The sequence below is a fragment of the Hippoglossus stenolepis genome, chromosome 7 (assembly GCF_022539355.2).
Source record: "Hippoglossus stenolepis isolate QCI-W04-F060 chromosome 7, HSTE1.2, whole genome shotgun sequence".
Classification (NCBI taxonomy): domain Eukaryota; kingdom Metazoa; phylum Chordata; class Actinopteri; order Pleuronectiformes; family Pleuronectidae; genus Hippoglossus; species Hippoglossus stenolepis.
In genome coordinates, this window is record NC_061489.1 from 25,396,973 (window position 1) to 25,422,191 (window position 25,219).

Sequence of the window (25,219 nt, forward strand, 5' to 3'; positions counted from 1 at the left end):
GACAACCAATTAAAAAACATGTCAAAGGGTCACAATCGATTAATTTAGTTTGAATGTCGCCCTCCTTCTCCTGCTGGGATTAAAACCAAGTCCCCTAATCCTGGTTTTGAGGATTGGTCTGATGTGAAAGGTTCGCTGATGCCCACATCACACCCCCACTTAGGACCAACACACTGCGTCACTTTGACGCCCCGGCCGAGTCCTCGCCGTGACGCGACCGCCGGTCACAAACCCCTCCAATCACGATTTGAACGACACAGTGCATTCTGTTTACAGCCCTTTTTGCTTTTATTGAAGAGATGTTGAAAGAAACAGTCACATGTGATATAGATACATCGAAGGTCTTTGCACATAACTCCCGTAACGAGCGCCATGCAAGGGTTTGACACGACTGCAGGTTCACGTGTCAGGATGTGACGTGGCCTCCTCAAACCAGAGATACACTGCACGTCTGCTTCCAGATATATATTTTACCAGAACTCAGTTCCTCCTCTATGTTACACACAGAGGCAGCAGCGGCCGCTCGGAAGTGTCTTTGAATGCAGAAACACAAGGACGATGAAAAAAATTATATGAAATCACTTTATTCTCAGTGTGTTCGGTGATTCCATTTTTTGCAGGAAAGTTACAGACTGAAATATCTGTCTAGAATGGCATGCAGTGAGGCTAACAGGTGGAGCTTTGAAAACACACAGAGGACACGCAACGAGTATATCAACAACCTTGCCTACATCGCACACCATAAGCATGCATACATTTTTGTCAACAAATAGGAAGATAGAGAGAGGGGCAGAGAAGGGGGGGGGGGGGAGAGAGAAGATTTCGCAGTAGAAAAAAATGCACCAAATCAACATTGTTTAGTTTTTTTGTGTGTTTTCGTTTTTTTTTTTTCCTCAAAATACCAAACCAGACAGAAACGAGACCGGCTACGGACGAGAAGGAGAAAACCACTGCACCAGCGTAAGAATCTTCTCAACACGCACAGAACAGAGAACAGACGGACGCGAGGGGAGAGAGAGAGAGAGAAACATCGGACAGTTACATTCAAGTCACATCGAAAGGAGTATTTTCTCGTAAAGAGGTGTATTTTTCAGGCAGTATTATTTTTTTTGAAATCACATCAAACGTGTGACTCCGAACTGAAAGTGGGCGGCGTTCTACGAGACGACACGCTAGTGATTACGCACGACTTGGGCAGTGTTGGTTCGGGGCAGTGGTCTCTGAAGCCATTTGGAGCGCGACCAATTGGCGTTTACGAGGTGATGATGAAGGGGGTTTGCGATGGCGTCGGCTGGATGGGATGCGGAGGATGATCTGGGGGTTTTTCAGCGCACGACGGGTTTGGAAAAAAGACTCGCTTGGACACACACGCTGATGAAGTCCTATACAGGGGCAGTAATTGTAGCTTTCTGGAGTATTCTTGGACCAAAACGATAGATATGACATTCGTGGATTAAAGTTGGTTCAAGGAAAACTGCCTAAATATGGTTTAAACGTCTGTTTCAACTTAAAGCTCGATTACCTGAGAACTCTAAAATAAATACGATGCAGAGATTAAATGAGAATGAAACTACTCGCCTACGTCTACCAGCACTATTCTTTGGTTTGATTGGATAATGCTCTGATGCTGTTGATGAATGGTCCGTAATCCTCGAATGCAAAACTAAGTGCTAACACGCCGTTTTAAACTAGCGAAGGCAGCTCATTAAAAGCACAGGACGGTCAGTAAACGTGCTCTACAGGCGACCCTACCACACTCGGTCACCGGAAGTCTTTTTAAATATACACTCATCGTGATTACAGAGGTCACAAAGAAGCCGGGAAAAACAAGCTAAACCTCCCTCGTCTACGCCGCGGGGGAACGCACACGCTCTGGATAAGTGTAACTTCGTGTTTGTCTAGATCAGTAAAAACAGTCAGAATGTGGCAAAAGAGTTTAGAAAACCTTAAATACACGTACAGCTACTGTGCGGATCACAAAGACGTTTCATAACAAAATTCATCACAAGGCAAACTGATCACGGCTAGTGTAGCACATTTAGCTTTGACTCAGTGTGGGGGTTCGTCTCTTTTGAATCACTGTCGTGGTCATGTGATGAATCTCTGTGTATATTTGATTCACTCTAGTGTTCTATTTTTCACACAACATCAAATTTTATATTCTTCATTGTTTTTCTACTCGTAGGCTAACACGGCATCGAGTGTGTTACCAGCTCAAGTCTGGTGGAATGTCTGAAATATCTGGAATGTTTTAACAAGACACTGTGGAATGAAGGAGAGAGAGAGAAACAAGGCAAATGGAGAGAAACGAGATTTTATCCTCCGATGACCCTCCTTTTAAATTTGTGCCATTACACGTGTCCACCTGCGGGACAAGCTGGACGCCGTCCAACAGGTGGACAGTTTGTGTGTCTCGCGGTCATGGAGCATGTTCATGTTGATGTCTGCCTCTGGAAACCTGCAGTTTGATTCACCTTTGGGTTTGTGATTCCGAAAACACAAATCTGCTTTGCGCTCGCTGTTCTGTGACGTGACTGAATTTTTGACAACATGAAACAAACGGTCCCACCTTCCCCCTTTTCTCTGTTATAACCAAACATGTGGGAGCCACACACACTTCACCGTCACTATGCAGACACACGTGTGTGTCCTTCACATCGACTAACACATTAAGGAGTAAGTTTAAACACACAACAATGAAGATTGTCTGTTATTGCTGATTCAGTTAAACCAACGGACACAGGACAACCTCATTTTCTGAACAATATATTGCACTATTGTCACTGTCTGTTCACATAGTGTGTTCACAACGTAGTTGTGTTTGTGAAGTTTCTTTTTTCTTTTACAGAAGAATCATGAAAACGTCAACACAAACGTCCTATTGCAAAAGCAGAGTGAGCGACACCCGCCACAGGACAAAACTGAACTTTTAAAACCACAAACATTTAGAGCAAGTGAATTTGTAGAAAGATTTTCATCTGACGGGTTTGAGACGAACTCTGGAGAACTATGGAGAACATGTATTTGTAGTTTTCCCCATGGAAGAACATTTCAGACACAGAGTCAGTTATCACCAACTGTACGTGCTGGACAAGACGTCGTTCAATTAAAAATGGAAAACCAGTTATTGCCTCAAATATCAATGTGTTTTGCTTCGTCATAATAAATCAAATGGTATCCACGTGTGCACTTCACTTCACCAGTTTACTGCATGCTCAAAACAAGTTTAAATCAATAAAATAATAGGAAGTCCTTCACTTTCTGGTTTTCCAGATGTTTCCAGATGTTTGTGTTCACCAGCGCTCATCGCACACGTTCACAGTAAACCAATGAGAACATGAATGACAGCTTATGGGGTGAATCCTCACAATGGAGAACCAATAAAAATGTATTTATATACATCGTATGTATCAAATATTAGCAAACACAAAACAGGAAAATTCAATCAAATTTTGATATGATTTGGATAATTTCTTAAAAGTTAAAAATATGGCTTATACTCTCAGTCATCTTGTTATACGTCATATTTCACTCATATATAGTTCTCTTTTTTTTATAACCCGAGTCTATTTACAAACAAAAGTGATGGTGGATGACGGATGATGTCTGGTCTTCTTCTAAGTGCCGGACGTTTAGAGAACACAGAGTTTGCCTCGAGGTAAAGACGCTGGATCTGTGGGGGTGTTACGAACTTTTTAAATCTGTGATTATCAATAAAGGATTCTCTGTACGAGAGATTCAAAAGTAGGTACCACCCCTCCGAGATCAGATACTTGAACTCAAAGGCAAAGTCATGACGTGTTGTAATATTCCAGGACACTTAGAAGTCGGGCTGAATGGGTCGGGAGGTGGGGGGGGCTGAAGAAAAGTGTGACTGCAGGTTTGGGCGTGTGGGGGAGGGGCGGTACAGCATTGGTTAGATGAATTGTCGTAGGAAGTTATTCATATTTCACGCCAAAACACTGTTTACTTTTTATTGAACATATCCATGAGCGGGGCCGGGATGAACTTCATGACCGTGTCCACGATGCTCTCCTCCTCCTCCTCGTCGCCGCAGCCGGTGGGCACCGCCTTCTTCGGGCGGGTGAGGCTGCCCTCGGAGGCCTGCTCCATCGCAGCCGCCGCCTCGGCCTCCTTCTCCTCCTTCTTCTTGATGCCATACTGCACACGGGACACATCAGGGAAACCACGTTATTACAGAGACGCTGCACATCTGTCTATTGAGCGAATGCTGGCGCTCAATATCTCATTTATTGCCAAGAATCTACATATGTGGGTTGAACATGACTCATAGCACCACCCACAACCGTGATAACTTCAACATCACTGCGTTCGAAAGGCAAAACTTTGGGATGAAGATACACTCTGAGGGATTTATTGGTTTAAACGCATGTTTAGGAGTCAGGTTTGACATTTGGGGGAAATACACTCATTTCCATTTCTTGCTGAGATTTAGATAAAACGATTAAAACCACTTGTTTATGTCAACGACCTGAAGAGCCAGGAGGATGTTAACCTGAGATAGAGCCGGCCGGGCTATTTCTCCCACTTCTACACTTAATCACCTCCTGATGCACAATCAGTGCATTAACGTGTGAGTGGTATTTAATCATCCATCTCTCTGCAGTAAAGCAAACAAGCACATGATCACCTCGGCTCTTTCTTTTACTGTGGAAATAAGAGTTTTATCTTTATTACATTTATTTAACTTGTGTCTGTGCTGAAGCTCGTTACTTTTATGCTTCGTTATTGCTTTAAAGCCACAGTTACATGTCTCTGCTGAACGAACCCTGAAACTGACTCGAGCCTTTCAAAGCTGTGCCCTTTTTCAACCACTTTCCAATTTCCCGATTTGACGAGAAGCTTTGTGATGTGCGGCGTCTTAAATAATGTCACTTCCTTGTGCCTTAAACAACTTCGCCTCTCAATTCACAAGCAAACAGGAAGCTGAGCGTTCCCCTGAAGAAACCTCCTGTGAAAGACGTGACTTGAGTGACAGTTTGAAGTCTATAGATAGAAACGTGCGTGAGGCGTGACATGATCGTTTCATGCAAATCGGGTGGAAGTGATTTGCAAACGTAAATCAGATCTCTTCACTTCACACAGATTATCCTCAGGCTGCTCGCACGAGAAGATGGTGCAAAACTTTGGGTCCTGCAAGAACAGCAATTACAGATTTCTCTGCAATTAGACGTCGAGGTGGAAACCGCACAGAAAGAGTTTGTGAGCGTGAACACAGGGGCTGTAACTGCTGCTGCCTCTAATTTCACCTTGCTGGATATTTTATGTACCAATTACCGGCAGAGGCACTCGGCAGGCGAGCTGGACAATGCTGAAGATTACCTTACAAATCCCTGGGCCCCGGCAGACTTTTATTAAATCAAGAGCGTGTTTAGAGGAGAAAGAGCACGAAATTGCAATTTAAAACATTAAAGGGAACGGGAACTGCTGGGGGAATCTCTTTCTCCTGCACCTTGATTGTGATTCTCCCTTATTTTCTCCTCACTTGTTCAGTAAATGAGAACGAAAGAAGATTAAATAAATAAATGTAGAACTGCAGGATCGGGTAAAAAGCCAATACTTCATCTGTTGATGATTTTACTCTGCTGGTGTCAAATGGAACCTGTATAAAATGTCTAGATTCGTTTTATTGTTAACTCAACCAGCGGATGATGACTGTGAGAGGTAGTTCAGAGTCCTGATGCTTCTGTAAGCAGTGTTTCAGTCTACAGACATCTTCTTTAAAAGGTTTCCATTTCCTTTGACCACTAAATTGGATCAGAATTTGAAAAATTATCTTTTTCAAGAGGCCAAAGACATGTTTTTTGTGAGGCCGTTGTAACCTTCACCTTTGACCACCTGAATCGGTTCAGTTAATCCATGTGAACGTTTCCTGATGAATTAGAAAGGAACAGAGATCTTCAGATAATCCATTTAAGAGGCAACAAAGGGTTTTGTGAGATAACGGGGACAAGGAGATGGGATCACTTTGACCTTTGACCACCATCATCTAACCAGTTTATCTGTGAGTCCGAGTGAACCTTTGTATCACATTTGAAGGAATTCCTTCTACAGCCACTGGTTTTATCGTTAGGCTCTGGACTCTTGAGACCATTGTCCCAACTCCACCACTAACGCAGCGTGTCAGTTTAAACACTGCTGCCGTAATTGAACCTGAAGCTTTTATGAATCTCAACAAATGAAGAATGGAACGATATTAACTCCGATCTGAACCCAGGATCTTGCAGCTTCTGCTCAGTTTGTGCTCAGTTTGTTCCTTAAAGTGTATTTTGTGCATGTGAGGTCCTTGTTCGAGCAAAATCAATAAGTCTGCGGAGCACGGGAAGGTCAACGGGCTGAGTGATGGCTGATCTTGAGGCAGAGATGTGGAAAATGAGCCAGACTCCTCTGTGACCTCTTTGCTTGCTCTCTCAGGCTCGAGCTAATGTGATTCTGGAGCAATAAATATCTTAAAGGAGGACGAGTAGCGTCCAATTCTGCTGTGAGGATGTGTGTGGGGGGGCAGTGGCAGCATACGGGTGTGTTTTAACCTTTATTTGTCATCCTATATATGTGTCCTCCATTCATTAAAGTCTGCATATAGCTGCGACTGACAAAGATTAGCTCCTGGTTGTTATATTCTAACGTTTTGCTCCTGATTTGAAGGATCCATTCTGCAGCCGATGAAACCGTTGGGGATCCATCTTCTCTGCTAACTTCCCTCGTCAGTTTAAAAGATGCTTTATTCTGATCCTCAGTCTTATAACATGATGTTTTATTCCTCAAACGTTATTGACAAATCCATGTGTGTGTCTGCATATTTCCCCGAGGAGAACACAATGATCCGACTCAATCCAAAAAACATAAAAGAACTCATTTCCAATTCAGGAGTTTTAGTCCGTTCCAAAGAACAAGCTTTTTAACATGTGTTTTCTTCTGCATTTGTTTGGTTGTTAGCAGGATTTGGCAAAAATTACGGGTTTTGGTGCAGATCCAGGAACTTTTATCTTGATGATCTTGATGAAAATATGAGGACATATTTAGGGGTTTGTATCAAACAGTGCAATTTCGTGCGGAAACAAGTAAAAATCTGTATCTAGTGGATTTAAATGTGGTTTCAGGATGGAAATAGATATTAATAAAACATGTAACTATACCATTAATGTGTATCTGAGACACGTAATGCAGCCTGAGTTATAAGGCTTGTTTTAATTTGACTGTTGGGGCCTTGGCTGAGGTTCGTGCTCTCGAGAGCGATTCTAGAAATGCTGACGATAATAACCAAGTCATTAATATCTATACTTCAACTTCCACATTTCAATCTGCCTGGACGTCATATTTCATTATTAACCGGTTACCTCTGAGCACAGGAGACACGGCTGATGATTGTCCACTAAACTACATCAAACCAATTTGCCTGGATTATTAATTGGAAAATCAAAAGTCTGAGTTCACCACCGGAGAAATGTTCCTCCCTGACTTTAGACGATAGAAAACATCGGAGTGCCTGGTCGATGAGTGTCTCCTCCCGCTCGCTTGTTTGTTCTGTGCTTTCCTCTCATGCTTCTCCGTCTTGTTCTCACTGCAATCTGCTTTATTCAGTCTCCCCGTCACTCTCAAAGACTCGCTCCACGGCAACAAAAGCTTGCGTCAGTTGAAGCGAAGACAGTCTCGCTTAGTCAGCCCCTCTCCACTCGCTATAATCAAACACTTTCCAAAGATATGCTGTCATATCGCTCTCGCTCGCCGCCGCTTCTCTTCTGTCAGAACGGTTGCAGAACTAAACTAAAGAATCGGTGGAGTGCGGAGCCACAAACTCTGAGGATGGTTTCACAAGAGCTTCACATGCAGCTCAGCCCGAAGGCCCTTCACAGAGCACAGTCAAGTATTCAATGGACTTTTAGAAATGTCAAGACCGACTTTTCACTGCAGGCTGCGGATACTTTGATATCGTCGATTAACATTTTAGTGCAGATTAATTCATCATCAAGCATGAATCAGAGATGAGACAAAACAGAGTCAGTCAGACCCAAATTCCATTTGAAGTCAAATCTTGTTCACGGATGAGGTCATGAATTAAACTTTATTCATGTTACGCAGCAAACAGAAATTAATAATCAGGACCCAGAAGTCTAAAACTCAAAATGAAAACAAAGAGTGACGAAACGATAATAACACCTTTATTCACTGTACCAAGTATTTAACGGATGTATTCACCTTGTCCCTGATGCCCTGTCGGATGTTTTCTCTCTCTGACTCCATTTTTGCATATTTGGCCTTCCTCTCATCCTCCTGTTGCCTCAGCGCCTCTTGTCTTTCTTCCTCCTTCTTGGATGCGTCCGGGTCCTTCTCCTCTTCCCCACCGAGCATCTTGCCCATGTCTTTGGTGGCCCCTGTGGTGACAGAGAAACAAAAGTGATGAGTGAAACAAGTGTCAAGTGGAAATCTTTAAACCAGCAACTCACAGCATTTCACAGTAATATCGCATGTGACAGATCTCAGCCACTGGGCTGTTTCTAAGCATTTGGTGAGCGCAGTGCTACATCTAAGATTTAGATAATTCAGCAGACGCTGCTTTGTACTTTAATCCTCTTTCAGGCCAGAGAAAGAGCAGCTCAATGTGTCCCCAGCTGAACCAGAGACAAAAGTGTCTGACAATAGAGGGAACAAGAGGTGAGCGCCACGAACAAGAGCCGGAGATAAAAGACACCGCAATAAATTATTAGCAATTCTCTTGATTGCCGTTGTGCTGCTCGCTGTGGCCTCTGCTGTCCCGAGCAGGAATTTACATCCTCATGCAAAGCGTCCACTTGGACCTCGGGTCAACACCTGAGGACAAAAGGTTTGCAGTGCTGTTGAAAGGAGTAAACAGACACTGGGGCTCGTTCTGCCACTGATCTCTCATCTCCCGCCTGTTGAATATGATCTGATTTTTGAGTTTCGTGTTTGATCGCTTGTATTGCTAATTGTCTTGGATGCTACAAGCATGTAAATACTGTGAATAAAAGGTTTTATTTGATAAAGCCTGCATGTAATTACAGAAGTCTTCAATTCTGACATTTCAGGATGGTAAAGCAAGATTCTACAAAGTTGCCACAATATTGTTTTGAAGTTCTCTCCTTGGTTAAAAGGTTAGCATGTTCCAGCAAAGCTATGTCGGACAACATCATCCCAATGTATCTTAGCTTTGTCTATTATTTATATATTTATACATGGCTGGTGTATTTAGCTCCACAGTGCCAATAGGAATTGTTAATATTAGACAATTCTGATGTTGCTCTCCACTGGAATCTGGAAACAAGTTTGTATAGACGCAGAGTAAGTTTTGATGTTACTCACTACCCAACATTAACCATAACGTTCCAAATACATGTACATTCATGCTGGTGTGTGCAGCAGGTCAACACTGCTGTGTCTGTCAGGACTCAGACGAAGACAGACTCGTGTTCAACATGTAAACAACTTCCACAGACGGAGGTAGAATGTACACGACGCTGCACAGTGGACGTTTTGTTTTGACAGTTCCTGTTCCAGGGACATTTGATTGTCTCCTCTCAACACAGTGTCTCTTACTTCTTAGGTGGTTAGTGTGATTGTAAGCGAGACTGAACATAAACAACAGAAGGGACTTCCCATAAAAACTTGGAGGAAGGATGTGTCAGGGAATAACTCAGGGAACTGACATACAGAAATTTGGTGCAACATGATGGAGATGTGCACTCTGCTCTTCTAGCTGAGGCCTTAATGCTTTACTTTGATTATTAGAAAATGTAAGGCATTTATGAAAAGCCTTCTGCTAATGGGAAATGTAGGCCTGCAGCTGGTATTCTTCTTTATATGGAGAGTTACGTGACATTACTGTGAATCATCCTCACACATAACATCTGTACAGCACCACTAGGAGAATAGAGCTCATTCCACACATACTCCCTTCTCTCTCTGAGCAACACCCAAGGTCAGGTTATAGATAAAGAGCCACATAGCAAAACACTGTAGTGTCAACAGGATTTAGGAATACAGGCTTTACTCTGTGGATGTTTGCAAATTGTTCCACCTTCTCCTTGAGTCCACATTCTCTTCTGCGTCAAACATCAGCTTCTACCTGAGTTCTCCTTTCACCAGCGTCCAGAGAACTTCCATCACAAATATTATCATCATCTCTCTCTTCTCTCCGCAGTAAGATCTTTATGGGTTTTACTTCTGAACTCATGCTTGTGTAATTCTTTAGAGCAGTAAACCTGGAAGGGCATAGTTCAGATCAGGATGTTGCACAGACTAATATTGAGTGTCAGCCTGCATGATGAGCTGCTCCCTGGGTTTGCACAGGGCTCTGGCTGAGCGTTCTCACTCCACAGGCATTAGCTTTCCTTTCCAGCTCAGTGACTGGAATCAAACCAGTGCTCTAACAGTGGCCCCGGTGCTCCCTGAACCAGTGGCTCTCTGCTCACTTCCAACTCGCGGGAAAGAAATTGATTTTAATGAGAAGCCGACCTGCTGAACCACACCGGGCGAATTTTGAAATACACCCGACCATCTCTCCCTGCCCCTGAGGTCAGGACACTTCCTTTCTCTATCAGCGCCTCTGTGCTGTCCTGATCGGTGCTTCACCTCACAGGCTGCGTGGAGTGAAAACTCAAAGGCACAGCCATCTGCCGCTGCTGTGAAACCGATGAGACAGAGTTGACCTTGGGGTTCTTGGCTGCAGTCCGAACTCGCTGTGCTGATGGACCAGGACAAGCCCCGGTCCGTGGTCACATGGTGGAGGGTGGCTGCTAATTACAGACATGTTGATGTTTTAACTTGAACCCGTTGACATGTTGACAGTCTCAGTGTTCTCGTGTCAGTGTGACGTGTGTAGATAATTAAGAAACACGATGGGCAGTAAGTAGCCATTGGGGTGGAGGTAGGAGTCAAACCTCTGTACATGAAATGCAGCCAGTGACTATAAACAATCAAATTAATATGTCTATTGCTGCTTTGAATGAGTTGTTACTTTCTGTATCTGTACAATTGATTTTTATAAGAAATTGAGTCAGGGCCAAACCTCATTCCTGACATTCGAAGTAGAGACTGTCCTGCTCTTAAACTAAGATAACACTTTCTTTACAAGCGCCGAGAAACATTTGGTTTTATTATTAATAACTCGTTTGTAGAGCAGAACTTTGTAAAGTTTATTTCTTGCTGCAACTCTCACAAGAAAATGTCTCAGATATTAATTCTGTTCTTTGCTGCCGGCTTAATTAGAACTGCGGGAACTGTGGGATTGTAAACTTTCCTCCCAACTTTGTTGCCAGCGGCGAGAGGAGATTTCCAAAGTCTTGCATGAGTAGAAGTCCTCACAGAAGCTGAGGAGACTCTGAGGAGAATATCCATCACTGCAGGGGGGATGTTTTCTTCTTCGGCCCGGGAGAAAGTTTTGAAATTGGAACTTGTCCAACTTTAGACTCTGCAGCTACAAATGAAAACCAGCAGGACAGACTTGATACCTTGTTTGAGCTCAGACTTTATTATATGAATCTTTCACACTTTCCGGTTCTATCATGACCTCCTGCCAACTTCTCATTAGCCCTGCCACAGATACTGCAATGCTAACTCGAGCTTGCAGAGTCTATAAAATTGGGTTACATTATATATATTATATTTAACTTGTACCCAAAGTTTGTTTCTGGATTTTCCCTGAAACTCATTTTCAGAAAGGAGTCGTTTGCAGTGCCCTAGTTTTTGTCTGGAAACCACAATGTTCAGGTTTATAAACTTATACATGTACAACTTCTAAACTGTTGATTTCTACCTCCTTGCAGCTTGTGCCCCTTCGTCTCCTCCACATGCTGCAGAGCCGCTCCTCAGCTTCCACACGACTAATCTCGATGCTTAAGGCTAATTAGCTTGTTTGATTGTGACAAAGTTGCTGAGCAGCGGCGTGAGACCGTCGCCGTTTTCCCCAAAACCCTCGGTGTCATCAAACGCCGCCAGCTGTGGCGTCTGGGAGCGGCGAGCAAAACAACAAAGCTCCAGAGGAGGAGTGTAGAAACTCGGCTACGCTTAGAAAGACACTGAAACACAGTCTGACGCATCTAATTAGAAGACACGATGAATAAGTCATTCCTCATCACAATTCTACTTTGCACAGAACAAAGCGTTGTTTGCTATGATTGGCAGGAAAATGCAAATATGGTTTTAACTGGAGCTCTGAAATTCCTCTCATGAAACATTAATATGATTTGTAATGTTTGTTATCATGTTTTTAATATTAAGGTCTCAACATTGTTTCGATTAAAAACAGTAATATTATATGATCAATAAATACAGTTTATATAATTAAATAATACTTTCATTACACACATTCAGGTAAACAAGTATTTGACACCACTTGTGAATATAGCGAGATGAAGAAAAATCTCCTCGAGTGTGTCAATGGTGTCAAAAGACGTGAAAAGAGATGAGTAAAGAAACAGATGATTCATCCATATTTCTTCACATCATCACAACAACCACACTAGTATTCACATTTTTGTTGTTATTGATCGTACAGAGGACGGAATCATCACACAAGTACAATAATTAAGATAAAGAGTCAACGGTCACGTGAGCAGTTGTGATGGTGCCGGAAGTAAATCAGTGCATCAGCAAAGTTCACAAAGATCACGTCAGTTTTCACGCTTTACAAAAGTCAGTTTGCGGAGGGGCTACAAAACGTAACCACGGATATCTGTCTGCAAGTTCCAGTCAATCCACTCCAAACACACTGATATTCCCATTCCCAGTTCCATGGAGCCTAAAGCCACGTTTCCAGTCACTCGGGTCCCTATGGTGACGTCCGTGCCAGCAGCGTGCGGAGCTGGCTGTCCATGCTACAGTAACTCATTACAGCTTTATAGGGACTTTTTAGGTCAGCTGAGGCCTGAGGGCTAATTTTAAAGTAGAAGGAGGCTTCGCCTGCTTAGCGGGAGGAAGAGGAGGAGGAGGAGGAGGAGGTGAAATTGAAAAGGGATCAGTGAAAGGCTGGAAGTTGTAGATGGTCGTGGCAAACACTGGATTGGACTTTGCAGAGTTATATAAAGGCTGGTATTAGTTTTGGCTGTTTGAAGACATGAGGACAGAGTGTTTAAAAAGTATCCATCATAGTGTGTGTGTGTGTCTGTAGATTGGGAACAAATTGTCCAGCTCTTAATTCCCACAATATGAATGTGCACATATAGTTTGTGTGTGTGTGTGTGTTTATGTGTCTGCACTTGTTTCAGCGAGCTGTTAGAGTAAGATTGAGTGTGTGTCCTCCAGGCGCATTGTAACGTTAACATTGTGTGTGTCTGTGTGTGTGTGTGTGTGTGCACGATTTACGATTTGCTTGCTCGTTTCGTGCTGTGAAGGTTCCCCATGTGGAGCCCGAAGGCAGAGAAAGAAGGACGGAGAGAGAGAGAGAGAGACGGAGAAAGGGAAGAAAATCAAGATAGAACCAGGAGCAAGGACGGAGGAATAAGGTTCCACTACAACACAGCAAATTAGAGATTTAATAAGAGCGACAGAGTAAATGTGTTGTGGACAGATTAAAGAGCTGAGAGTGAGACACAAAATGAACAACAAGTACTAGAGGGGAGAAGAGACCACATTTGGAAAAGATGGCCTGAGAGAAAGGACACTCAAGGGGACCTGGGAAAGAACGATTTAGAGGAGAAGATGGAATAAGAGACCGAGGGTATTGGAGACTGCAGGGAACAAACGAGTGAAAGCGCGAGAGAGAGAGGAAACAGCAGGGCCAGCTCAAGGACTGTGTGTTCCTGCTCTTCCATCTGTCAGCAGTCCCACGGCTGCAGACCGACGGGTCTCTGCTTCAGCCCCCCCGGTCCACACCAGCCGGGCGGACCATCATCATCAGCCTCCTGCCCCGGGCTGTGAAGGACGGTGGTCTCAGAAAACACCCAGAGGAAAGACCACCGAGGGAAGCTCAGGGTGTAAAGCAGAACACTGTTCACGGCTGTGAGGAGAGACGGAGAGCAGAACGCTGTTTTCTTCTGCTGTCAGTCGATATCCTCCATGAGTGGTATCCCACGTTCTTCAGCTGCTGTAGCTGGTGCCCCTTGGATCACGAGACCACACAGTGATTAAGCTTTATAACACATTTACTGTATTATTCCTTCTTAGTATTATAATCAACCCAGCGTCAAACGACCAAGTGGTAAAAATTTGCCTTAACGTGAATATTGGATACACTTTTATTCACGTTTAGAAAGAACCACGACTCCAATGGAGGACAACTGTTTGCTCAAATGTCGACCATATAACAACTTAATAATAAGATAATATATATGAATTGTTTTTTTTTTGTTGAGAGCTCTTTTCAACAACTGGAACACCATTAAACACCTGCACGGGACGATGCACACAACACAAGTCTTACTGAGGTAGCAGGAACCAATCAGGTCTTAAAACTCGTTCACATCCACATCTTCCCAACTTCTTAAAGGTCACGTAGAAGTCGCGGTTGCATCGTGATACTTTTAAAGATCTGTGGCTGCTTTTCAACTCCGTCACAAAGTCATACCGGTGTCAGACCTCGGGAGGATGAAAACCCTTTTTGTCAAAGCGGCGCTGAGTCACTTTTCTCACTGAGCTGCCAGTGACGCTCCTCATTGGGATTCCGCTCGTGTTTTTGGGAGACAGTTGTCCTTGGAGAGCTCTGACAAAGAAAGAGGTTTGAAGAATGTTGCTTTATATTTCTAAATGTAAAAAGCGTATCTGGGTGGGTTGAATGATTCTTTCATGGCTGGATGGTGAAGTTCAATCTGCTAAATGCCCTGAAGCAAGACACAAGTGTGCCCTTAGTGGCCAAATTGAATCACAGCATCTTTTGTGTTGTTTCAATCAGTTTATCATAAAAATTAAATAATGTAAAATGAGGAGAAATACTGGAAATAGAGAAAATATTGTAAGTGGTGGAAGGACTTGTGGAAAAGAAGGAAGGACACTTGTTGGTTTGTGGTTGTTCTCCCTCTCCCTGATCCACACCTCAGTGAATCTGTGGGTTCACGGGAAACAGGGGCTTCACTCCTGTGCTTCATCACCCGGTCACCACCATTATCATTCGAAGACAGCCTCACGGGGTCCGGCCTTGGTGATGAGTGAACAGGAACAGGCCACATTTATCATCCCTGAGGTTTTTCAACGAGGACGAGACACACCATCCATCCACACACACACACACACACACACACACACACACACACACACACACACACACACACACACAGCAGAAGGTAGGTCACCAAAACATGCATTAGGCTACTGGAGGATTTCTCAGTTTATCTTGGTTAAATGTGCCGACAAAAGCAAATTAAGCGAGATGAATAGCACCATGACTCACGGAAATGGAAAACAATAAATCAGAGAAGTGCATCAGAGCCAGATCACAGGACTTCACACCAGACCACCACTGGATATGAGGATGTATTTGATGTAATTTAAAGATACAAGAAAAATTATCTGGAGCCATGAATCACATCTATCAAAGGTTTAATTTAAAAAACAAGATTAAAGTAACAGACAAAAAACACTTTAGTTTCACTTTGATGATGAGCTTCATCTCTGTGTTCATAAGGACTTCAGGTCTGACGGCGTCCTCTGATTCTTTAGATGATCACTTCCTGTGTGGGAACGAGCTCTGACATCGCTCGGCAGCTCTGTGGTGACACGTCCGGTCGCGTGCCGGAGATCATGGAGAGCAATCGCAGAACTTCACAAGCAATTACTGCGGAGTCACTGCAGTAATGAGTCATGGAGGTGACACTGCATCAGACTCACCCTCCACCGAGGCACCGACCGACCACAGAGTCACAGAGGAGGTGAAACACCAGAACCAGAAAAGTCCGCTGCTTGATTTACTGTAAATCCACATGGAACGACCCAGTTTTTAATGGAAGTTTCACATCCTGAGTTGCAAATCAAACAAAAACTGCATTTTAAAGGATCTAAAGGATATTTTACTCTATGTTATGTTCAACTATCCGTCCGTTTTCTGCCATATTGCTCAAATTCCTAGTAAATCATTCTGTAAACCTAACTTTACTATATTATATTAAGGAAGTGGCGACATTTATGAAGTTGGTGAACCATTGAGTTAAATACACTATACAATATATTAAATCACTATTATTTCAACGTCATTAAAATCCTTTGTATCAATTAAAAACCACTTTTATGTTTTATCATTGATCAGAGTTGATGACACATTAACTAACCCACATACTCTGTTTTATACTTTTCTCATTTAAGGATCTGACCTAGTAGATGATATATTTTTACATATTTTGACCCAATTTGTGCTCCAGTAAAAAAGTTTGGTCGAACAGTAGGGACACTTAAATAATTTGAATAGTTGCAGGCTCACTTTATGAATTAGGTAGATGCGCTTTTCGGGGGTGAGGAGTACAATTGTAAAAAGCTGACTAACTTACAATATGAACAGGAACATTAGAAGACGAATGACCTCAGGCTGCGTCGCAACAGGAATAAATAGAACATTTAATTGCTTTTGAAATAATGAACCGTGCACTGAGCTCTTACATCTCAGTATTTTTTATGAAAATATTGAACCCTAATGTGGGGGGGGCCCACGCTACCAGGTGAGGAGAAGTCGAACCAAAGAGAAGTATAAATACTGAGCTGGTGAGAAATATGACTCTGGTGGGTGGATTTACTGGTTCTCTTGATTTATAGGAAGTATTAGTCATAATACCTTGATAAGTATAGCAGGGCTGTGATTGGTTTCAGTTTAGTATGTATGTATTATTACTATAAGTAATAGTCATAATCACAGTTTCCCTCACACATTTGATCGAAAGGAAACTACCACATGAGCAAATGCAAAAAATATTGTGAACAAGTAGAATTCGAAGCAGCTGCAGCCGACGCCCGTCAGTGAATTTAACTGATTTATTATAAAAGAATAAAAACTAATCAAATATGTTTGTGTAAATACCAATAACCGATCGATTCAGAGAATTCAAACGTGGATTTAATGCATGAGCTTTACTTGTTGTTCAAGTAATAGAAATCGATCCAGGCCTGGGGGGGGTAATCAATACAGGTAAATAGCCTTTAGGCATGGGTGGTTGCTGTTGGTGAGAATTAACCCTCAGCCCAACAGGAAGCTTTATGGCTGAGGTCACAACATCAATTCAAAGGTTCAGCTGCTGATTGTGGTTTGTGGAAATGTTGTTATACGACAGAACGAACAAAAACAAAAACATTACCTGGCAGTGTTCCTATGTTCCTGTTGTTCTAAGTTATCAGAGAAAACTGGTAGAACATCAAAACTTCTCACTCTAAGTTTATTTCGGTGATACGTTGTTATTTCCATGTCAATCAATCCAGTCCCTCAGGTTATATTCTCTCATTCTCACTTATTATTCAAGGCCAACGTACAATGATCTTGTTGTGAGCGGCTGCTGTTCGCTTTGTTCTGCAGGTAAGAGACCTGAAATCATTTCAGTCCCAGTTACATGTGACAGGTTAGTTCATCTCTTTGTGGAGCTCGGTAACTGCTGCTGGTATTTGCCTGAGTTGATCAAAGTACGAGGAATTTAAAAATAGATGAATGGACAAAACAAGTGAAACAACAAATATACCGAATGTTTTGGATTGTTTGTCTTTTCAAATGTTGCATTTAAAAGTAGTCGGAAGTTTATATATTTAATAGCAATGAGGCAGCAATCATGATTCTAAATGAGATATTTTAAAATGTGATGTTTCACTGCGGAGCCATTTAAAGTATGATTGAAAAGAACCGTTTGTTATCTGTTTTCGTTGCTTTGTGATTTATTGTGTCGCACATTTTACCTGAAAATCGTCACTTTATTTTCATGTCCTATTTATACACTTCTTACAAACCTGGGCTGTGACTTCTAACAAGTTTAATTCAATTAACAGTTTGACTAATTAACAGCTTCGACTCACTGTTATTCCTCCGCAGGCAGTTAGTTTTAAAAATAAACATTAAGAATCTAAACTTTTATTCCTCCTCATTAACAGAGATATGCAGTTTTTATCTGTTGTGGAAAACTGAGATGAACTTTTGTGTTTTCTACAGACAGATGTGAACTATGTGTCTGTTTTGGCTCCACAAACACGATACTGTATTTTATTCTCCACAGAAAGAGCTGTTAAAAGTTTCTTCCAGCTGAGATCCCTGAAGTTAAAAGGCTGAGTTCCTCCACACGCATGAATGGAAAAAGGATTTAGTTTAATCTGGCAACCAGCAGCTACAGTATGTTTAGGTGAATCCATCATTTGCTTTTCCAGAGATGGTATTTCCCACATGAATAAAGATGCTAATGTGGCTCACGCTCCAGTTGTGCAGGAAAATTCTCAATCATCCGTGCGGCTGAGAGACTTTCACATTAAGAAACGAGAGCAGCTTCTGACGAGGCCGTTGTTCTGCAAACATTTCCAGATCTGTCATCTAAAACAATCAATGAGCCGAGCGCCCATGATGATGATGATGATGATGATGACATCCGACCCACGCTTGAAAAAGTGCTGCATGTAAAGGCTGAAACCGAAAGAAAAATATCTCTTGATGTTCATTTAAAATACATGAAGTCATGAAGCAAGCAGAGAGTTTGAGGCTTCAGCATTTACATATTTCTGAGCCGTCGAACGAGGGAGGAGAAGAATGTGGTTCACAGCAGATGCAAAGTGAATATTTAGTGAAAGGAGATTCCATAAAAAGTCAAAGCAAAGATGCCAATAGATGGAAATTTGACACGATGCATTAGATGCCTGATTCACATCAATCCTCTCGAGTTGAGATATTTGAACTCAAGCAACAATTTGCGTTGAGAAGGAAACAAGACAAATCGTGACACTGACCCGAGCTAGCAGCTCATCAAACTGGCCTGGTCAACCTCGGGTCACGCTGGAGATCGTCCGGACAGCTCCTTGAGAAGACGGTGAAATTCCCCAAGCTGTGTGTTCCTCCCCTCTGGCCCGGAGGAGAACGGGTGGGGTTGTTTAAAAAGACACAAATGATCCTGTAGCCAAAAGTATTTGCTTGGGATTTGGTGTCTGAGCTTAAAGGCTGAAGCATTTCCTCTGTTTTGTACTTTGAAGTTCTTCAACTTCCTAAATCAGCCGAGTTGTTTACTTCATTAACCAGGAATTGGGACACTGCAGAAAAAGCCAGTTCTCTGACACGTGGATTTAAAGGAAAAACATTTAACCAACAACTGACTGCACACGAGTTTTAAATATGTAATGTAAAATCTGAACTGAAATTCACGAGCCAAGCCAAGTGGGGAATCTAAAACTCCAGACTGCAGTTTGACCTTTGAGGGCCTCTCATCTTCTCAGGGAGCGCTGCCATTCTGCCGTCACCTCCTGAAATAAGCAGCACCATGAAAACCCTGCAGAGCTAAGCTGGCTGCGATCCTCCTCGGGTGGGTACCCTCAGCATTATGCACGCACATTGATCCCCGAGACCCAGGGCTCTGCTTCCCTCTTACCCCCACAGTTATGCTTTTAGCTCCCATTTTGTGTCCTGCCTCTATGCTAATATCAGGACCTATGATTCAATCCTCCGCGCCTCCTGATGGCTTTTAGAGGCTGCGTCTGTGAATTAGCTCGACGGAGCCGCGGCTCCCCGCTTCGCATAATCACCCGCGCCTCATCCTCTCCTGCCACTCTCCCAGTATCCTCATCAATCACGTGGGGGAGATCTGATTTGGGTGATAACTAACACCATCGCTCAGACATGAGATCGCGCCGACCTCCACGCCGTCGCCCGTGGCTTGGATTTCTGTGGCTTTGGAGCTTCTTTTTCTCGAGCGTGTGAAATATGCAAATGCTAAACCATGACAATCCCCCTCACAGCATGTGTGGTCATGCACGAGCAAAGACAGTGCGTACATGCAAAGCAGGACTGTGGAGCTCTGCATGGTTTGGATTAGGTTTCAGTTTCCAGATAGAGCAGCAACACCTGCCACCGGGTTTCCATCAGTCCACATGTGTTAAATTATCCGCTGTTTGATTCCGAAAGTGATTTACACATCCATGTTGCATCATGATGCCGCCAATGCTAACACCATAAATAAAGACGAATCAATGGAGCTGACAGGTATTAGATAACAGATGACAGATAAAACCTGCATTCATGAAACTGGAAAAAGTAAAAACTGAAAGACACAGGATTTTGAAATGTTTAAACCTAAATGGGATCATATCTGGCACAGTTTCCTTGAACTCTACTCTGTTTCTTTCTCCTGTTTCTCAAAGAGACACCAGGTGTCCCTCATCTTTTAAACATGCAGCGAGTCCAGTTGCGAACACAAAAAAGAAAGTTAAAAAGATTTCCACTTCAAAGCCAAACTGTCCTCAATGCACAAGTCTGACTCCGAGAGGCGATGAATAAAGATACAGCTTCAAAATCTTCTGAAGACTCGTCATTGAACGGACAATAAACCCTGATGTGAAGTTCCACTTCTGGAAGCACAATGACGACTGGTGCTCGAACGCAGCTCGGCTGATTCTGTGAATCAGAGCCTGATGGATAATTACAGCCTCTTTCTTCCGCTCTATGACACCCTCCATTTAAATGATCTGAAACTGTATAATAACACATTTCATATTCCTTCATAAAGGACTGAACCATTCACCCTCAGCCTAATCACTTTACCACTGGTAGTGATGTAAGAGCTTTGTTTGAGTAGTTTGATTAAAGGTATGTATGGCTACATTATGAACTGTATACGAATGGATAATACGTCTGTAGCAGAGCCAACATATCTCGGTTACTGGTGATGTAACGATCGCGGTGCTGAGACGCCATATTGAGATCCAACCGAGCTATGTTCTCGACCAATCGTGAAGCAGTCTCAGCTGTCAATCACGACATCTCAGAACTAACCCTAGCATCAAATAACTAATAATCTAATTGGAAACATGAACTTGAACATTCATACGTCTGAACAGAACTTCCTAGAATGACAGAAACCTTCTGTGAACTTTCCACTAACATGGAGTAGGCGGGGTTTAAGACCTGTACTGCCGCCAGCCACCAGGGGGATCCGGATGTTTCGGCTTCACTTCAGGTAACTGTTGTGTCGTCCATCTTTATTTAAAGTCTATGTGGAGCGTTATCTTCAGCTCTTCACCTGTTTTACATCTTGTTTGATTTTACCCATCATCCCCTGCAACAGCTTTAGGTTCCACCACGACAAAGATGTCAGTACGGAGACTAGTCACTAACGAGCTCAGCACAAACAGCACATTTTCTAACACGGGAAGAGAGGGTTTCACAACTCGTGCTGCTCTGTGCACGTCCTCTCACTCTGCCAGATGTTGCACTGGAACAAAAGTTCAATTTCTACGTCAGATGACCTTCAGTTGTTTGCCAGAGCGCCGTGTGTCGGCTGTGCCAGCGCCGGCGTCTCAAACGTATCAGGGGGCTGCAGCCGTGATGTCTGTCCAAACACAGCCAAGGTCTGAAGTTCATGAGCTGCTCACGGCCGCCAGGAAGTAAAGGAGCAGCTCGAAAAATACACTTATTCATCACACTCATCTGTTCTCTATTATATATTAACTTTCTCCAAACACACGACCTTTGTTCTACATAAAATCTCGATAAAGTCCACATCAACAATCCATTAAATACCAATTAGTGATGCTACATTTAGCTGCAAACGTGTAATTAGACTTAGCAGTGAGAACAAAGTGTAGAGAAACCAGTATATAGCCGCCATTGTTGTGATTGGCACATGCTCCGTTTACACACGGATAGAAACCAGAGTTTTGAAAATGCACTTTGGACGGTGTTTTTAAAACTCATAGTTTTAAGTGACTTCAAATGCTGTTTGCTTGTAGACGAGAGGTCAAACAAATCCTCTTCGGTGTGGACAGGACGTTGAAACACTTGTCCGTCACATAACATCCTGTAAAAGGGTGAGATAATTGTTTTCAGTTGTTATTTCCTCTGCCGCTGGTGGCAGTTATATAATGAATTTTACATGAACTGTCCAATTATATATATTTTTGAAATTCAGACCAAAACAAATGCTCCAAAAAACACAACTCCTACTTGTCACCCATGTGCAAGTAGGCGTCGTGGAGAGGAATCAGACCTGAACATTCCACACCACACAGTTTTTTGATTCCACTCTTCAGGCTGTGCCGCACGATGGATCCTCGGAGGAAGCCGCACATATCGTTTTAGAAACTGAAGCTTTGCCAATGTATTAGCTTTACTTTATTCAAATGTCCTTGTTTCCCCCTGAAACTGCTCTCGACCTCCGGTTTAACAAGCGCCGCTGTGGCACATCCAGCCACTTCGGTGTGAGAAGTGTGACTGACTACAGCAGAAAAAATCCCATCATGCCTTTCCCCTGACTGGTTTTCTTTTTTCACAGCACACGCTGGCACAGTTTCAGCGGTGTGGGTGGGAGTTGGAGTGTTTCTTGATGTCCTCTGATGTTCACCAGGCGACCAGACCCCCGCTTCTCCCACAGCGCTTTGAAGTTCTTCTCGGACGAAGAAAAGAGCAAAAGAAAAGTGTAAGAAGCGAGCTGAGAATTGAGGTCAGCGTTGGCTTCTCTGAGAGTTCTCCGTGGCGGCGAGGCAGATCTGCCCAGGCCGCCGTTTTATTTCTGAATTTTCAAGAAATATAATCCCTGGTGTGATGGAGGAGGGAGTGAGACGGGAAGGAGGGTGGGAGAAGGTGAGAATTCAGAGAGACAGGCGGAAAGAAAGGAGATAAATTGAAAAATAGAAGGCGAGGGGCTGGAAAGTGATTGTCGCCAAGGACAAAGAGGAAGTAAAGTGTGACGGGTTTGTGATGCTGACTCATGCATGTCAGTGACCTTGTCCAGAGGAAGAGAAGCAGCTCAGAATATCAATGTTCCTCCTGTAAAGTGGAGCCGAGGCAGGTTTACGTGGTTTTAATGTGGTCGGTTCCATAAGATTTAAGAACATCAGGGTTCTTTGTGATCACACATCCTCTGCTCAGTCTTATCATGGAGGTACGTTGGTGACATTAATATTATAAATGGTATAAATGTCTAATGAGGTCGATTTGTTTCCTTATGTAGGTCACAGTGAACTCTGTCCACTCTCATTGTCCCCACACCAACTCTTACAGAAAACATGAGGCTTTTATTTCATTTTCCTCTGGTGTGTTTTCTTGTACGTTAAAGGGTTTTCAAGTAATAACACAAGTTTATTTTTTTACGAGATTTATGAGAGACTTTGAGTTTGGACTTTTGATTTAATATGTGTTTGGGGTTTTAGATTTTTGGGATTTGTTTTTTTTTTCCCCCTTTGGAGTTTTTAATGTCCTGTTTTATTTTGAAAGTGTGTTGCTTGTGTGTCTCTTGCTGTTTCCTGCCCTTGTGATTGTGTCCACGTGTCCTGATGTGTTTCACCTGTGTTCACTTCCCCTGCCTCCTCACAGTCGCTGTGTTTGTGTCGGTCAGGTCGTCTGTTCAGTTTCCAGTTTCACTTTTGTGTGACCTGAGTTCTTTTACCTTCCAGACGACTAAATCTGTTTTTCTTTGTCTGTGTTTGTGTCCAGTTCAGCAAAGACTGTGACTGAGGCCGTAATGAGACTAACTAAAGATGTCTTCATGACATTATAGGGTCTTTATTTAGGGAGCTTCATTACACAACCCTCTGTTTAATGATGGTTCGTGTGTCTCCAGCTCGGTGTACTAAATATATTTAGTTGTGCTATTTGTGCAGTGGGCGGATGTGACTTTTTTAAAGAGACGGCACTTCAGGTCCATTATGTGTGAGGGCAGTTGTGTTGTCGAGCATCTGTCGTGTTAAAAGCGTCCTCCAGCGAGACGCACAAATCGCCTGCTGCTGTTTTTTATGGCGTCTGAGCTCTGGGTGGACGAAGGGGCGGAAAACTAAACTCTGCTTCAGCTTCATTACGATAGATTCTGTGTCAGAGAGTTTGTTTCTCTGTCTCTGACCCTTGCAAACAACAGTCTCCTCCACTGTAAATGGATTTCTGCTCCAGCACGGGGAGACTGTGAAGGTGAGGTCAGCGAGGACGCCGTGAGGTTTAATTACACCGAGAACAAAGATGGACGCTCTATTCCTCTCAGGGAGAATCATTAATACTACTTTGCTGTGTCTTCACGATCAGCCTTGATCAAATTATCACGTAAAGCTGGAGATTATTGACGCGTGTTTCCGGAATCCTGCATCTTCCCAGTGGGGAGGGTCAGACGGAGGGCCTGAGTATTTATAGCAGCGTGGTTGTGTTTGTTTCTAACAACTTGCTGCTCAGGTACTTTAGAAAGTAAAACTGAACAAAGACAGAAAAGGAAAATGAGTGGAAGTAGGAAGTAAAGTCACAGAAAGAGAAAGCGGCTCTGAGACGTGTTTTTATTTGAACTGACAGTTCGACTCGTACGGAGGATTATCACAGGAGCAGGAAGCTGTTTTGTTTATAGACTAACAATTAATATGACATGTTCATATCGCCGTCTCTTATCCAAACACCTTCGTCTTGCTCCCGCGAATCTGCCACCACGTTCTGCAAGCAGGAACAAATCCTTTGGCAGAATAAACAGGAAGACAAAGGGAAGAATCCAAGTCGTCTCCACGCTGAATGTCTGAATGTCGTTAGCATCCGTTGTTCCACAGTTAACTCACCGACACTTTCATCGAACACAAACCGTCCAACTCTTCTCAATCCATTTATACCTCTGATAAATCTAAAATAATCCTCTTCCAGGAAATTTACAACATAAAAAACACTTTGCATAATGCCCTTCGATAATAAATGCAACTTTTCCCCAGAAACTAAACACAGTGTGAGTCAGCGTTGTTGACCACAGTTTAATTGTTTTACTACTAAGCTCCTTTTGTGTGTGTGGTCTGTTTAAAAACTGCTTGTATTTGCTTTGTAGAAAAACTTTCTTTTAATCTCCTCTGCTTCCCTGCCTGTGTTCACATGGTGTGTCAGCACTTAGCTGGTCGCTGGCTGCCAGCGGCTCCGCTCTTTATCGTGGGTTTGACTGAAGCAGCATCGGAGACGATATGAAACACCTTCCTGTGCCTTTTGTGCTGGTTCTGGATCAGACTCGAGATGAAACACACACATGAATCCCTCACCTTGATGCTAACAGCTAATTGACACTACTAACAATGGACTTTGAGTGAATTGCGAACGTGGTGTGAAAGGGACATCGGAGTGTGATGATGACGAATCCAGGGACTGTTCTCA

The 25,219-nt window shown here is 43.0% G+C and overlaps 1 protein-coding gene across 4 annotated transcripts in view; it reads right to left on the reverse strand.

Moving 5' to 3' along the window:
• Positions 1-564: 564 nt before the first annotated feature.
• The window catches only part of LOC118111821 (complexin-1), a 46,689-nt gene continuing 22,034 nt past the window's right edge, over positions 565-25,219 (reverse strand). For all 4 annotated transcript variants that reach the window (XM_035160535.2, XM_035160537.2, XM_035160536.2 and 1 more), the window contains exons 3-4: positions 8,218-8,393; positions 565-4,161 (exon numbers count right to left, since the gene is read on the reverse strand). In XM_035160535.2, coding sequence (XP_035016426.1) covers positions 3,967-4,161; positions 8,218-8,393 — 371 coding nt within the window. In that variant the 3' untranslated portion in view covers positions 565-3,966. The remainder of the gene's footprint in view (positions 4,162-8,217; positions 8,394-25,219) is intronic.